This window comes from Phyllostomus hastatus, unplaced genomic scaffold (assembly GCF_019186645.2).
Source record: "Phyllostomus hastatus isolate PE091 unplaced genomic scaffold, TTU_PhHast_1.1 phas_contig_29, whole genome shotgun sequence".
In the NCBI taxonomy this organism is placed as follows: domain Eukaryota; kingdom Metazoa; phylum Chordata; class Mammalia; order Chiroptera; family Phyllostomidae; genus Phyllostomus; species Phyllostomus hastatus.
Window position 1 is genome coordinate 45311412 of NW_025333835.1, and position 16388 is coordinate 45327799.

The following is a 16388-nucleotide window of genomic DNA, read 5'->3' on the forward strand; positions in this document are numbered from 1 at the left end:
GCCACAAAGCGAGATTGTTGGGTCATTCTATTTTTAATTTTTTGCGGAACCTCCATTTCTTTTCCCATAGAAGCTGTACCATTTCATATTTCCACTCAGCTATTGTCCTTTTTATGACAGGTTCTATCGATTAAATATTGGCTGATGCTCGTAATTATTAAATAATAATATGCCAATACGATAGGATTATTAGGCTGTAAAATGACTGCACTTTCAATATTTTGCCTTTGTTAGAAACAGTAAATTTAATCAAGCGCCGTTTTGCCACAACCTAAGTTTCTGTTTGGTTTGTCCTGGTTCATGGCTTCGAGGGTCAGAGCGCCGCTGTCCCAAACACTGATCTAAATGAGACCTCCATTTCGCCCAAAGAAAATGGTAGGCCGAGGAAAATAAAGGAGAGTGCCGTTTCCGAGGGGTTCCCGCAGTTCAGGAAACCAGACGGGAGCTTCTCGGGCTGAGGGTGACTGACGGCGCCCCACTGAGTTAGCCCGGCCACCTCGGGGCCGGCCTGGCGACGCCCTACCCCGGGTGCGGCATCGCGCCCCGGCAGAGCGCTTCCCTTCTCACTCCGCATCCTTTTCGGGCCAGTGCTCTGAGTCACGCTGCAGTCTACCCGGCTTCGCCTGGTGCAGAACACTGCCCAGAACCTCATTGAAATTCATGCCTTGGGTGTGCGTGTGTGTTGTCATCTATACGGGAACTATTATTATGGGTTTCCAGAAGATTTCAAATAATTTCAAGTGCATAAACGCACTATATCCCAATTGATCTGTAATGCAATTACTGCCCAAATCCAGCAAGGTGTTTGCCTTGACCAGGTGTCTGTCAAGTGAGAAAAGCCCCAAACCCGGTGTATCCCAGTGTCAAGAACAGAGGAGCCGGACAAGGTCAGCATTTTGCAAGTTTCTGCCGCACGCAGAAATGAAAGAATGAACAAAGGAGGTGAATCAAGGAGAGTGGCTCCTCTGAGGTCCCCAGAGCTCGCGCGCCTAGGGTGTCGGAGTCAAATTTCAAATTCGGCCAACAGTTCCTGGACTGTCACCCGCAGTGAGGACAAAGGAAAACGGATTGAGTGAAACAATGGACAGCCAGCACCACGTGGCCCCGAAGCCGCGTGGCTAAGTCTGTCTCCACTAGGCTTCCGTAGTCGGTTATGCGCCGCGGCCGACGGTGACGTCACGAGGCTGTGATCTCGCGGGAAAAAGGGCCCCGGCGTCTGGGTGCAGGGAGGGCGCGCGCGGGACTTTCAAGCCGCGGACCGGGATCGCCAGCTGCTATGAGCCTCTGGGCGGACAAATACCGGCCCTGCTCGCTGTCCCGGCTGGACTATCACAAGGAGCAGGCGGCCCAGCTGCGCAACCTGGTGAGTGAGCGGGACGGGGCTCGTGGGGCTCGGGGACCGTGGGGCTCCGGGGCGGGGCTCGGGGGTCCGGGAGTGGCCCCGCACGGGCGTCCCGCGCCCCGGGAGCCTGCGTTCCCGGCCGTCCCCCGAGGCGATCAGGGCTGGGGTGGGGGGCGCAATGGAACTGGGGCTAGGACGGCGTGGAGGCGAGGACTGTGTTTGTAAACAACAGGGCCGGGCCGGGGGTTGTCGTCTGAGCCGCGGCACGTCCCACGGGCAGTGAGCAAGCCCTGGATGCAGACACCCGGGCCGGGGGCGAGTGGAGCAGGGAGAGGGGACCCCAGGTACGAAGTCGCCGGGGCAGCTGTGTGCGCCGCTCGTCTGCGACCCGCCCGAGGCCGGTGCAGCCGGTAACCGGGGGCTGCGGGGACGGGGCGTGCGGCGGGGTGCGGAGCCCCAACCTCCGGCCGAGCGGGAGGGGAGCCCTTGGAGGCTTCGGAGCAGAGAAGGGACCTCACTCCCCTGACGTTTCAAATTTCCCGGTTTCGTCGTCCCCACTTACAGATAGGAAGGTATTGGGTGTATTCGTTCCTGAGGTCATTCCTAATTCGACAATAAAAGAGGATGTATCAGGTTTTCCTTGAGTGTAATTCCTTATGGAAAGTTCCCCCACCCTCCATCCTGAAGTGGCTAATGGAAACATTTAAAGCATAAATTCAGTTTTGGTTAGCTGGAAGGTCAAAAACAAAGGCAGCCAGTATCTGAGGGGCCTGTACTGTTTTCCATGCCCTATGTTAGGTGAACAGTTCCTTTCCTCGAGACCGTTAAAATCTACTGCACTAAGCATTTCTGTTAAGATACCCACGCCACTTTTTTCTGTACTGGTCACTTACCAAACTTCTGCTCCAGAAGACTTCATGTACGTGCACCCGAGGTCCACACCTGCTCCCTTCCTGTTGCGGATTCCTAAACCCCACTGGCCATCATCAAAGCCACCTGGGCAGCTTTGCAAACACACCTTTGTCTTTCCAGACTCCTGCCAGCACACAGGCTGACTCCACCCCTGGGTTTGCACTTCCAGAAGCTGCCCCTTGCTGAAACCCCTAAGCACCTGAAAGGCCTGGGGATTCATGTCCTTCCCCCCCTCCGCCCCCCACTCCCCAGCAGGTTGCAGCGAGGATTGAGGAGAGACAGCACGTGAGACTCCCGCTTAGGCACCCTTGGTGGACGGAGGGGTGTTCAGCGCTGTGGTGTGTTTGACACTGGTCCCGGAGTCCCCCAGCAGGGGCCAGCCCCTGGTGCCCAGAATGGGGTTTATGTCCATGATACACTCTGCCTTCCTTTGCTTCCCCACAGAATTTTTCTTTCCCCGGTAAACCAGACGCACTCAGTTCTTACCAAAGGGACTGTTTGTGGAGGCCCAAACTACGGCAGGCATTGATCTCAGTTACTGAGTCCTACTGGGTGGAACGGGCCCAGTACTCAGTCTTCCACTTTGCAAAGGCTTCTGGGAGACCCGGGCAGTCGGGGGGTTCGGGAGCCCTTACTTTCCAGCGCGTCGTGGTGCAGCAGGCAGGCACTACGCTATGTCACTACGGTGTGTCACTACGTAAAGTTAATGCCAGGGAATAACCTTTTCAGCGCTCCAGAAGTAATTTTAAAGAACCACTATGTGTACACTCATCCACACATAGGCACTTGAAGTTTCGTAAGCGGGGACTCGAAATATTGGTACTTACGAAGTTTAGTTCTACCGTGTAAGTAGGAAAACGCCTCGTGTCTTTTTCTCCAGGTGCAATGCGGGGACTTCCCTCACCTGTTAGTGTACGGACCGTCAGGCGCCGGAAAGAAGACGAGGATCATGTGCCTCCTCCGCGAACTGTACGGCGTGGGGGTGGAGAAGCTGAGGATCGAGCACCAGACCATCACGGTGAGCGTCTCGCCCGGAGACCCTCCGGCCGTCGGGCTGGCCAAAGAGTTTGTCTGGGTTTAAGTGAAAATACAATAAAAACACATTTTTTATTTTCACCAACACCTTTATTGAACAACATATTCGCCTTTTTGTTCCAGTACCTTCTGCCATCTTTTGGGCAACTTCATACTCCCACTTTCCCAAAACTTTATCTTTTTGAGCAAGAAACTGTTCCAAGTGCCTTTGCAGTCCTCCAGGGAATTGAAATCTTTTCCATTAACAGAATTTTGTAAAGACCGAAATAAATGGAAATCTGAGGGTGCAGTGTCTGGCGAGCACGGCGGATGAATCGGAACTTCCCAGCCACGCTGTGACGGTGGTTGTCGCGTCATCAGAGAATCACGCCGCCTTGCCGTATCCTGGTGGGAGATTCTGCGTTTTCTGTTGACTAATTCCAGACGCTTTTCACCAAGAACTGCTTTCATCTGGTCTGACCGGGCGCAGCACTGGCTGGAACGACTGGTTCAGCTTTCCGGAAGGAGCTCGCGGTAGAGCGGTCCCCTCCCGCCCTCCGCCCGTCTGCACGGGGACCGGCCTTTGGGGCGGTGGGCGGTGGCTCCTTTCGCTGACCCGCGGGCTCTTCCGTTCCACAGTGTTGCAGAGTGTCCACTTTTCATCGCCTGCGGTAGTTCGTTTTAAAAATGGAATGTGTTTGTTACATTTAAGTAGAGAATCGCATGTGGAAATGTCGTCAAGAAGGTTTTTTCCACCTAACTTATGCGGAACCCAAACCGGAAAGCAGTTAACACAACCAAACTGGTGCAGACGACTTCCAGCGCTGGAGCTGGATATTTGGAGCACATCGCGGCCGTCTCCCACGTGGTAGAACGTAGACTGTCCTCAGTTACTGTCTCGATTTGATCGCTGTCGCCTTCAGCTGGTCTGCCCAACAGCATGGAACTTACTTCACAAACCACTTGGGACACGTTCGGTCAGTCACAGCACCTCCTCCACACACGGCAACAAGTCTTTTTCTGGCATTTCAATTGCATTTTTATCTTTCTTGAAATAATAAAGCATACTATGCCGAAAATGTTGCTTATTCCATCTTCAATATTAAAATGGCTGCACAGAAATTGCCCAATTTTGATAATTTTTTAAATGCACACTGATAGGACAGCTGTCACAATACAATCTAACAACATTGTTGCGAATGACGTTAAAGACAACTAAGTGCTACTAGAGCCATCTTATGGAAAAAACACAACGGACTTTTTGGCCACCCCAGGATTTGCTGTGGCAGATACTCACTGTATACTGACCAGATGGCAGGAAGTGAAGGCGCGGTAGTAACACCTGCTGCAGGTGGGGGTGCTGGGGAGGGGCAGTCATTGCCAGGGGAGCAGTGAACTGAACTTTTGTTTGGAAGGGAGGCTGGTTATATACACACATAAAGGTTAGAAAATGCATCCCCTTCAGTCCAGCAAATTCTTCACAGGAATCTGTTGCACAGAAATGCAAGTGCACGAGACATGTGCAAGGGTGTTAAGTGTGGAATTGTTCGAGAGGCAGAAGGCAAGATACAAGACGCCATCCGTGTGGCTGGTTAAAGTGCGCCTGTGACACCCGCCTGTGACGCCCATCGCGGTCATCTGAGAGGGGTTGCCCAGGTGTGCAGTGGGACAGCAAAACAAGTGTGCCTGCCTCTCCCTTTTCTCAAGAGACGTGTGTGAACATATAGAAGTGCACACGTGTTCATTTTGTGTGTTACGGAAACGGCTGTGGAAGGACATAGACCAGTTGTGTGTAGGGGCTGTGTGCTGATGCCTGGAAGTGGTTCGGCGCCTTCCGGAGGTGGGGGGAGCGTGACCCCAGTAAAGGCAGGACACATATGAAATTTGAATGAAAGCACGTTTATCCGCCCAGTAATACAAACAATGGGTTAATGAAGTTAAGACATTAGTGGTGATCCTCCAAAGTTTTATTTCAGTGAGCATAAATTGTTTATTTAAAAAAATCAGTGAAATGCAGAAAAGAGGACAAATAGGTAATAATTAGTTGTTAAAAACATCTATTTTTTTTGTCCACAGACTCCATCTAAAAAGAAAATTGAAATTAGCACTATTGCAAGCAATTACCACCTCGAAGTTAATCCCAGGTGAGCTGCTACTCTATAGAAATAAGCATTTTTAGAATAGTGGTGTTCAGGCTTTCTTTTTAAAGAGCAGGACTCTTTCTTGAAGAGAACTCGTGTATGAAAACCCGGTGCATAAAACAGATAAAAGGGAAGCTGCCTGGGTGAAATCGCCTAGAACCTTCCGCTGTGCCTTCTCTGTGAGACCCCTCATGAAAATAGTTTTGGGAATGAAGTTTCCTTGCTCTGCAGAGCTGAAGTGCCTCACATGGTTTTGGAGATCGTATCGACTCATTGGGAACTGGGGAGCACAATGCGTCTAAAAAGTCCGCAGTGTCTGGAGTGAGCACGCACTCCGCAGAGTGGCCCTGGGCAGCCGCGCTGTGGCCAGCCCTTCGGCTCCGTTTCTGGACGGGAGGGTGTTGCCGCGACCCCGCTAGTGTTTGCGTCTCTGCCGTGACGCGGTGAGCCCAGGGTCTCGCTGGGGGTCGGCACATGGGGCACGCGTGTGCCGCGGGGAGGTGCTGCCGGGGTGGATGGCGCGGACGCAGCTGCGGTGGCGGCAGAGGCTTCGGGCCCCAGGAAGGCGTTGGCGAAGGGGAACGGCTGGGGTCGGGGTCGGGGTCCGACAGAAGCACCCCCGCTGCCGGACTGCGGACGGGGGCGATGGCAGCGCGAGCCCATCTGCACCGAGTGTAAGGCCCGCTGAGAAAGGCTTTGTGTGGGGCGTTACGGCGGGTCCTCACTGCTCTCTTCCACCGTTAACGTCCACGAAAGGGAAGAGGAGCGACGCTGGTGGGAGGGGTCTGATCGTGGAGGCAGAGAAGTGTCACCTCCACAGGGAAAGGGAGATGCTTCGGGTTCTTGGCGAGCAGACGATCGTGAGCAGACGCTCGGGGTTCACCGATGTGGTAACAGTGAGTGGGGGGAGCCGTGGCCCCCCGGGGAGTGAAGCCCACGGCCGTGCCCTCTTCTCCCCGGAGGCCTCTGCAGCCAGGGCGGCGCGCAGCCCGGGAGCCCACTGGTCTTCGGTGTTCGGGATTGGCGTTCGGCCTGAGTTAACCGGGGGTGCGTGTCGGGTGGGGAGGCAGCGGCCTCAGTGCTACAGCAGCGCGGGGGTGTGAATGACGGGCGATGCCTGTCGTGCGTGTGCGGCTGCCGGAGTTCCGACAGGTGTCCCGAACCCCCTTCCCTGCGCAGTGAGCGCAGCGCCATGCCGTGCGGGGGACTGGGTGGGGGGGCTGGCCTGGGTGCACCCGCGCTCTCAGATCTCTGCGGTCTGGGGGCGGGGCAGGGAGTGGGGGCCAACTTGGTCTCAAAGAGTTATTTTTATATTTTGAGTAATTACAGGTAATTAAGAAATTAGTTGTAACTGACTAGTAACTATAATGTGTACAGAAGAAGTATTAAAGTAATTGACAAATGCTTAATTATTAGTTGTCTGCCCTTTTCTAAGTAACAGTAAACTTAAAAGAACATATTTAATGTTTTTAGTTATGTTAATTAGCTGTAATTGAATATCGGAATATTGTTGGTATTTTTAACAACCCTAAGATATCTCAGTGTTAAAGTTTTGTGAATGTAATTAGCTGTTACTAATTTTGACTATAATTGTAACTACTTAAGATCTTCAACATTTTTCTTATAACAGCATTAAGAATAAGGGCGTAACACTTGGAAGTCATTTACATGTGTGTATATGTCCACATTAAGTGCACATTTTTTTAACCACGACTCCTGTGTCCGCAGCGACGCTGGGAACAGTGACCGGGTGGTCGTCCAGGAGATGCTGAAGACGGTGGCCCAGTCCCAGCAGCTGGAGACAAGCTCCCAGAGGGACTTCAAAGGTAGGTGACGGACAGACGTCTGCTCATGAGCAGATGCTCCAGTTGTGAGGAGGAAGTGGGTGGGGGCTGGTGCGTGTCGCCCCTGTGCTCCCCTTCTGTCCTGCGCCGTGCAGCAGCCCCTCTGGGGCGGGGAACCCGAGAGCGAGGAAGAGAATTGTTGATTTCCAGGCTCACGGGAGTGTTTGTAGATGGTCAGTGGGGTTGAATTTTGGTGGAAAGAGGCCTATTTATGCTACTCGTTTGCTATTTTAGAACTAGATGAATAATGAAAAGTGCTTTATTTAAAATAAGAGATTAAATGATTTGGAAATAACTGTTCTTAGGACCACAGTTACGTGTTTGTTATCGAATATTTAAAAGGAAAGTTGAAGCCAGCTACACCCCCACCCTGGGGGTGCTACAGGCACTGTGGCACGTTTGTCGTTTCTGTGCACACGCGTGCGCACGCTCTCACGGAAGACCTGCCGGTCCATGTGCCCACACTCAGTGCCGGTGCCGTGTGTGCGGGGTTCTCCGGCTGCGGTGGGGTGTGAGCACGCACCACCCCCCACCCCCGGGGCGACGGGCGTGCGTTCCTTCCGGCGCTGGGCAGCACCCTGGGGAGTCCTTTGTGGTCTTGGTCTGGGGTGTGAAGAAGTTAGGTGGCGGCTGGTTTCGTGAATGTTGATTTGTGTCTTTTGCTCATTTCTCCTTTTACGTTTTTGTGAATTGCCTGTGTACATTCCGGTCTATTTCTTGTTTCTCCTACTCAGTCTGCATTTCAAAATAATTTGTGTTTACTTTCTTGTTTTTGCTACTATAAATGGCATTTTCTTATATTTGCTTTTTTATTTACATACATGACAACTATTTCTGTTCACGTCTCAGCTCTGTGTACCTCTGTGTTGTTGAGTTCTCTCACTGTTCGCAGTGTTTGGGTGTTCCAGACGCGTGTTCCCATCTGTGAATACACGCGGCGTTCCCCCTCTCACTCGTGTGGCTCTCACGCTCTCCCCGTCCGCCAGCTCCGCAGCCCCTCCGGCAGGAGCAGAGGCTGGGCGAGCCTGTCGGCGCTGGAAAGGGCCCTGGGTTTCCGCGTGGAGACGGGCGCCGGGTGCTGGCCCGAGGTCCCTCTGTCTGTCTGATCAAGGGGAAACACGCCCGTCGCCTTCTCCTTTATGGGGCGCTTCTGACACGAGTGTGCGCCGCGGTTCTCAGATGCTGCTTTTGCGTCCACGAGAGTGTGTGTGTGTGTGTGAGTGTGTGTGTGTGGTTTTCTTCTCGGTTCTGTGAATGTTGATAGCTGGGTTTCGCTGTGTGGCGTTTCTGGAGGAGACCGCTCGGTTGCGTGTTGACTTCTAAGTCCGCTGCTGCCTCCCGGCTGCGGACCCGGTTTGCGCCTTTGGTGCCGTTTGGGTGGCATCTCAGGATCAGCCTCCCGGTCTCTGTGTCTCCGCTGTGTTCCGTTGGGACTCCGTTTCCAGACTTTCTCCTCACCGTGAACGCGGGCTTGGGGGCGCCTCCCGCTGTGTTTTCCGTCTGCTGCTCTGCCGCACGCGCTGCCTCGGGGGTCCTTGCTCTCAGCCATGGAGCGGGGTCCCTGTGGACGCCGGTCTCAGGCTGGCCCTCGGTGCTCCCAGGTGCTCTGGAGGGCGATGCGGGCCCCGCCCTGGGGGTCCCGGCCACCTTTGCGCTCGCTCGTGTTCGCGGTTCTCGGACAGAACTTGTGGTCGCTGAGGTTTGGTGTGCACGTGGTCGTGGGTCTGGTTTCGGCATCCCCGGCGCGTCGGTCTGGGTGGAACGGCTCCGGCGCCACAGCGCCCCCACCGCCGTCTTCGGGAAATGCAGCGGTGCCCGGGTACTCGTCATCGGTCCCCTGGGACGAGTGGCCCGCGAGCCACGAGTGAGGAAGCGTTTTCTCTTGCCGGGTGGCGTCGAGACTCACCCAAGTTTTAGCGAGTGTGACAGGCGGGCGAGCAAGCGCCAAGTGCTGGGAGGTGTTTTCTCGTCGAAACTTGACGAGCGCCGGGCGTGCGAGTTCCGAGGCCCAGGGCCGAGGTGCCCGAGTGACCCGGTGTGATGACACCTGCCGCCGGGCCCCCCTGCACCCGCAGATTGTTCCCCACACGCTCCGGGCCGTTCTCGGCTCCAGCGGGGGCGCCTGCCGCGCGAGCCACCAGACGCCTCCGTGCCTTGGGGCTACACACACTCCGTGCTGGTGTTTGCCAGAGGCGCTCCTGAGGCCGCCGAGGTGTACAGGTTCCGCAGTCATGCCCTGCGACATGGAGTGTTCCGGGGAACTGCAGCGCCATGCCTCCTGGGTGGGTTATTTTTTAGCGCATAAAAATAATGAAGAGGGCCTGGCTGGCGTAGCTCAGTGGATTGAGCGCAGGCTGTGAACCAAAACATCTCAGGTTCGATTCCCAGTCAGGGCACATGCCTGGGTTGCAGGCCACGGCCCCCAGCAACCGCACATTGACGTTTCTCTCTCTCTATCGCCCTCCCTTCCCTCTCTAAAAATAGATAAATAAAATCTTAAAAAAATAATGAAGAGGCTGCAGTGAATGCCTTAGCAGGTAGCCGCTTTAACCTCATTTAGCCTAGCGTTGCTTAGGCTTCTTACAGAATTTTTAAAACAAACATAAAATAAATTACTTTCACTATACCTATAACTTTTACATGTCTTTGCCAAAGGCAAGAGTAGCATAAAAAGGTAATTGTTTAGGATTTCACGCTGAATAACGAGGAGGAAGAAGGAGACAGATACTCAACGTTCGCCTTGTTTCCCCCGCTCTCAGTGGTCCTGCTGACGGAGGTGGACAAGCTCACCAAGGACGCGCAGCACGCCTTGCGCAGGACCATGGAGAAGTACATGGCCACCTGCCGGCTGATCCTGTGCTGCAACTCCACGTCCAAGGTGATCCCGCCCATCCGCAGCCGGTGCCTGGCCGTGCGCGTGCCCGCGCCCAGCGTCGAGGACGTAAGTCCGGCCACGCGCCTGTGCTCGTGAGAACCCGGCGCGGCGTCTCAGTGATGGGGACATCTCTGTCCTGGGTGCTGACCGCCGGTAGATGCTGCACTGACCAGTGTGTACGAGGCCTGTCCAGAAAGTGCTGTGCGCTGTGCAAAGCACACTTATTGAAGAGGAGACAAGACACAAGAAACAGTGCACACAGGACAGTGACACCTCAGTCCCCTTCAAAGTAGGCACCTTGGGACCTCTCACAGTTCTCCCAGTCGCCATCAGCAGCCCTGTTTTATTTTCCTGAATCTCATCGATGGTCTGAAATCTCTTTCCTTTCAAAGGTGATTTTAGTTTGGGGGAAAAGCCAGGAGTCACAGGGCACCAAATCTCGGCTGCATAGAGGGCTGAGTCACCTGGGTGATTTGATGTTTCGCCAAAAACTCCGCATGAGACGTGATTCATGAGTGGGCACATTGTTGTGATAAAGCTGCCAGTCACCAGCTGCCCATGGCTGTGGCCTTCTGAATCATCTGAGTACTTTCCATGGAGGAATGTTGCAGCTTAACACCAAAGTTGATGCAGGTTCATTGCTCTACTCACTCAGTCGTTGTGAATGCAGTGGCCACACAGCACACACGCTCACCCAAAGGCATCTACCGCCCCCACTGACCAGTACAGTGAACTCGTCATTGTTCACGCATGTGCACTCCAGTCCCCTCTCCCTGACTGCCAGGTGACATCGATGTCATACAAACCGTTCTCACTATATTAATAATGGCTGGAGTTTTCCCGGACAGACCTTGTATAGTAGTAAATTCTAGATGCCAATATATAAAAAGTGTTCTTTGTCTTAAATTATCTTTCCCCTTAAACAAGTAGATGCTGTGAGTCTTACTGAACTAGGGAAAGGGCAGTTACTGGTGTCTTCTGCCTCAGCCTGATCCCACTGACTCTGGAAGGGACCTGAGTGCGGGGGAGGCGGGCCTGGCGAGGGGGTGAGGGGGGTGTGCTGTGGGGGGTGGGCGGAGCCAGTGAGAGAGCACCTAGGACAGCAGGGGTGCCGGGGTCTGCGGGTTCCTGTGGGGGGCGTGCAGGGTCTGGTCATTGCAGCGGCTCTGCTGACTCGAGACCATCATTCACAACAGCAGACCTGCCCTGCACCCCCTGTCCCCGCCCCCGTCAGCCACTGTTAACTGCTGTCGGTCAATAAATACGAACTCACAGTAAGTGGCTCCCCTGCTGGTAATATAATAGATTTGGGGCAGTTTCATGCAACATTGTATTACTTGCAAAATGTTAAGATACCTTTATTTACATTGAGTTGTGAATGCTTTAGGGGCGATGCAGGTGGAAGGGTCTGTGAATCCAGCGGGGTCGCAGGGTCCCCCATTCCCGTGGGCCCCATTCCCGTGGAAGTCCATGCAGACAGCACCTCCGGGGTGTGCGGGACTCTGCCCCGGGGGCCTCCTGGGCAGCCTTGCCCTTCCCCTGCCGCAGGGCCAGCTGCTGCCCCTTCCTGGCAGCTGGGCTAGACCCCGGCTTCCTGCTGAGGGGGTGGGGGGCGGGGGTGGGGGGTCAGGTCTGGAAAGGTGTTGTCAGCAGAGATCTGCACGTGCTGTTGACGGTGGCTCGATTTTGTTAACCGCTTTGCCCGCAGATCTGCGACGTGCTGTCCGCCGTGTGCAAGAAGGAGGGCCTGAGCCTGCCCCCGCCGCTGGCCCGCAGGCTGGCCGAGAAGTCCTGCCGGAACCTCAGGAAGGCCCTGCTCATGTGCGAGGCCTGCCGCGTGCAGCAGTGAGTGTGGCCGCGCCCCAGCGCAGGGCGCGCCCCGGGGGGCCGGGTAGGGGGGCACTTCCCTCTCGGCGACGGTGTCTTCTTTGCGCCACGCAGGTACCCCTTCACCGCAGACCAGGACATCCCTGAGACAGACTGGGAGGTGTACCTGCGGGAGACCGCCAACGCCATCGTGAGCCAGCAGACCCCGCAGAGGTAGCCGCGCGAGGGACCCAGGGCCTGGGGGCTGGGCCTCCCGGTGCTGCCGCTGCTTTGGGGGGGAGGGCTGTGCGAGCACGTGCGGTTTGGGGCCGGAATCGAATCTGCAGTGTGGGTGCTGGACTTGTGAGAGAAGGTGGGGTGCGGCTTCAGAAACTCGGTGGTTCAGGGTGGTTGGCGTGCGGCGGCGGCCTGGCTCTCGCTGGGCGGTGGGCGTGTCGGTGGGGAGCGTGCACGGGAAGTAGAACGCGTCCTGGGACGTCTGGTCCCCCCGCTTCCCTGCGGCCCTGGCGCTGCTGCTCTGCTGGCCCGGCGGCAGCCACATCTCCCGACCGTGGTCCTGCTCCGCCCGCACGCTGGGCAGTGGCATCGTCATGCACGTCCTCCTGTGTTCCCTTGTCTTGTTGATTGACCGGCGGTGACCCTTCAGTCTTAACGACACTCTTCTAGATGTAGCAGATAGCCCTGGACACAGGGTTGTCTGCCTTCAAAAGAGTTCTGGACATTTTGTTTTCCCAACATGAACTGAGAGTAGGGGAAGCATCTGTATGTGCATGCTAAGTGTGAGAAGCCATTGAAGAAAACGTCTGCACTGGATCGTTTGTTTAATTTACTGGGCTGGCCGAAGCGTCCATTTGCTTTTTCTGTGTGATGGCTCTAGTGACGCCTTAGTTGTCTCTAACTTCATTCGAAACAATTTTGTTAGGTTGCATTGTGACAGCTGTCATATCAGCGTGCGTTTATAAAAAAGCTTACCAAAATTGGTGAATTTTTGTGTAGTCATTTTAATATTGGAGATGAAAGAAAATAAGCAACACTTTCGGCATATTATGCTTTGTTATTTCAAGAAAGGTAAAAACGCAACTGGAACGCAATAAAAGATGGGTGGGGTGTGTGGAGAAGGCGCTGTGACTGATCGGATGTGTCAAAAGGAATTTGCGAAGACTCGTGCTGGAGATTTTTCATTGGACAATACCCCACGGTTGGGCAGACCAGTAGAAGTTGATAGCAATCAAATCAAGACATTAATTGAAAATAATTGATGTTCTACCATGTGGGAGATAGCCAACATACTGAAAATATCCTAATCAAGAAAGTTACTGGTGAAAATGAAAAATGTGCCTTATTTTACAGAAAAAAAACTAAACGGACTTTTTGGCCAACCTAATATAAAGTAAAACAGGTCAGTGGGTACTTGGAAAAATTGCCTGTTATTTTTATCAAAAAATATCACTCCTTATGTTTCATGTAGGCTCCTGGAAGTTCGAGGAAGACTGTATGAGCTTTTAACTCATTGCATCCCTCCCGAAATAATAATGAAGGTAACTGGACTTCTCACCTGGGACCTTTGTGTGCTTGAACCTTGGGCGGGCGGTCACGGGGCTTTGTCGTCCTCAGATGGCACGGTCCCCTCTCGCCCACTGCGCCTCTCCTGTGAGCCAGGCAACCTGAGGGGCCAGGGTCGCGCTGAAGAAGCCAGGAGGGGCGGTTCCTTCTGAGAAGGGGACTCACTTCACCCCCTCTCTGGTGGGGGGAGGGGCTCTACCGGGTAACTGCAGCTGGTTTGTCTTCCGCAGGCCCCCCTAGTGGTGGCGCTTGAGGTTGTCTGTGGGTGCTCGCTGCAGGCCACGATGCGGTAGGAAGCATCCTTGTGGTTACGTCTCTGCACCCCAATACATTTGAGTATTCGGAATTTGGGTTATGCTAGATAATCACCACACTTTACATTGTACAACGGGCACACACCCCTTCGCTTTTGGGTAAAGACTACCAGTCCGTGCAGGGGAACTAAGGATGTCACTAATAAAAGAAGATCTCTCTGTTTTGAAGGAGAGAAAGAAAAGCCTTTCTGGCCAGTGTTTTTCAAATGGTCACTGTTTGATGATTAGTTGTGTTCCCGCAGGGCCTGCTCTCGGAGCTCCTGCACAACTGTGACGGCCAGCTGAAAGGGGAGGTGGCCCAGATGGCGGCGTACTACGAGCACCGCCTGCAGCTGGGGAGCAAAGCCATCTACCACCTGGAAGCGTTCGTGGCCAAGTTCATGGCGCTTTACAAGAAGTTCATGGAGGACGGCCTGGAAGGCATGATGTTCTGACACTCGGCCGTGACCCCTCCTGCCGTGTCTCCGTGTCCGCCGTTGCAGCCCGTGCTCACTCGCGGAGCCGCGGAGGAAATAAACTCGACTCGACCTCATGGTGTCCCGTCTGTGTCTTCCGTAGCGATTCCTCTGCGGACGGTTCGCCCGAGTTCCTCCCACACTTGGTGTTCAGTCTGCGGCAGGGACGCGACTGGGTCCTCGGGCCTGGGGGCTGCTGGGGGGCGTCTTCACGGGGCAGCTCTGAGCAGTGTCTGATCTGGGGCAACCACAGCCCCGAGGTGCACTGAAAGGTTTTACGTCTAAAAGAAGTGGAACTGCCTGTATGAGGATGTGGGGGCGCTCTTGTAGCAGTTCGTGACAACCAACCGGGAGTTGTTTGATTGACAGACACTGCTACTCACAGAAAACTGTAACAGGTTTTGCCCTGGCTGGTGTAGCTCTGGATTGAGCGTGGGCTGCGAACCAAAAGGTTGTCGGTTCGATTCCCAGTCAGGGCACATGCCTTGATTGCAGGCCAGGTCCCCAGCAGGGGGTGTGTAAGAGGCAACCACACATTGATGTTTCTATCCCTCTTTCTCCCTATCTTCCCCTCTCTAAAAATAAATAAAATATTTAAAAAATATGTAACAGGTTTAGCCTTAGGGGAACCTGTCTGGTCAGGAGAAATGATGGTTACTTTTGGGGGTGGGGGGCACTAGCCAGGCCCCAGTTAGCTATCTCAGCCCTGGGAGCACCCCCCCACATGAGGAGGGATATTGGCGTTTTCACAGAAGAACTGGGAAGGTGAGGTTTGGATGAGGCAGGATTTTTAATTTGGTGAGAAAAGTAAATAATGCTTGAATTATCTTTAAGAAATAGTGCTAGAATTATCTGTAAATGCTTAAAGTGCCCTTGGAAGTGTGAGTAGTCCCACATTTGTGTTTCTTTGGAGCAGCACTTGGGAGAGGGGACCCGGGACCAGCGCCGGCATCACTGGGGGGCGCAGGCCTCACACCAGCGCTGCGGAGTCAGAACCGGGGGGCAGAGCCTCGCTGTCTCGGGGTGGGACCACCCTGCCTTGGGGTGGGGGCGGCTAATGCACGTCCGAGTGAGCGAACCCTCGAACTGCTGCAGGAGAACGCAGGCTGGGAGCCAGTGGGCGGGGGGAAAGACCTTCCCGTCCCCCCAGAACAAGGTCTTCCTACCCGGCAGCCCTGCTCAGCGACGCGGCCGCTCGAGCGCCCCTTCTGGACGGAGGTGCGCAGTGGCGGGCGAGGCGCCAGGCGCTGCGCTGGTTCCTTATACACGTTATTCCACTATGGCCTTACTGACCTGCGTGCTGACTGTTACCTCTGTCCGGTGCGAGAAGCAGCTGATTCGAGTGGCTGCGACTTCTGACGTCCTGGAGCTCCCGCGCGGAGACAGACGGACTGCGGAGGGACCCTGCTACCGCGTGGAATAAGAAATTGGGGGGTGGGGGGTGGTTTTGTTGAGTAACTGAACTTCGCCCTTAGAACTTCAACACTCCACTTCAGTTCCCCTGGGTTTCAATGTCTGTAACTTCAGCCTTTACGGGAACTTGATCTTCGGATTTTAAATCTTTTGGATTTTGGAAAACTCCGCTCCTGAAGCATCTCTTTTATCATGGAAGTATCCTTACGACAGCAATCGCAACAGAACCCCTGGTGCGCGCCGTGGCACAGCCTGCCTGGGCCTAGTTTCGGGCGAGAGACAGCAGATAGTTGTCTGCCTTGGGCGCGGCGCAGAGCCACGGTCCACAGACCGAGTGCATTGTTCCGACCCACTGCCCGTTCTTCTGGGGACCGTGTGTGGGCCCCCCGCCACTGGACCCCGGGGGAGACCCAAGAGCATGGACCGGCGATGGGAGCCTCCTGGTGGAGGTGGAGCCGAGTCCTGGGGCGGCAGCCACGCTCTTGCTGGCCCTGGACTTGCTGGCGAAGCCCAGTGAGGACAGAGCCCGAGGGCCAGGGGTGGGTGTGGGTGTGGGGTTCACCTCCTCCGCTCCCGCTGCGGTGCTCTCTGAAGGGGTTCAGCTCCCTAGGACTCCGGGGACCCCGGCCCCACTGGTCCCTCCGCCCCTGCGGAGAGACCGGGCCTCAGTGTCCTGAGGAGGGGCTGC

The 16388-nt window shown here is 54.9% G+C and overlaps 1 protein-coding gene across 1 annotated transcript; it reads left to right on the top strand.

Moving 5' to 3' along the window:
* The first annotated feature begins 1202 nt into the window (after positions 1 to 1202).
* Positions 1203 to 14364, top strand: RFC3 (replication factor C subunit 3). Its single transcript, XM_045839113.1, has 9 exons — positions 1203 to 1363; positions 3135 to 3272; positions 5345 to 5412; positions 7138 to 7235; positions 10013 to 10194; positions 11837 to 11973; positions 12070 to 12168; positions 13424 to 13493; positions 14075 to 14364. Exons 1-9 carry the CDS (start codon positions 1277 to 1279, stop codon positions 14264 to 14266), a joined length of 1071 nt encoding a protein of 356 aa, XP_045695069.1. The 5' UTR covers positions 1203 to 1276; the 3' UTR covers positions 14267 to 14364.
* Positions 14365 to 16388: the final 2024 nt, after the last annotated feature.

Coding starts and splice junctions, on each gene's coding strand:
- RFC3 (XM_045839113.1), top strand. CDS start 1,277: ATGAGCCTCTGGGCGGACAAATACCGGCCCTGCTCGCTGTCCCGGCTG. Junction 3,273..5,344: donor TCGAGCACCAGACCATCACG/GTGAGCGTCTCG, acceptor TTTTGTCCACAG/ACTCCATCTAAAAAGAAAAT. Junction 5,413..7,137: donor CACCTCGAAGTTAATCCCAG/GTGAGCTGCTAC, acceptor CTGTGTCCGCAG/CGACGCTGGGAACAGTGACC.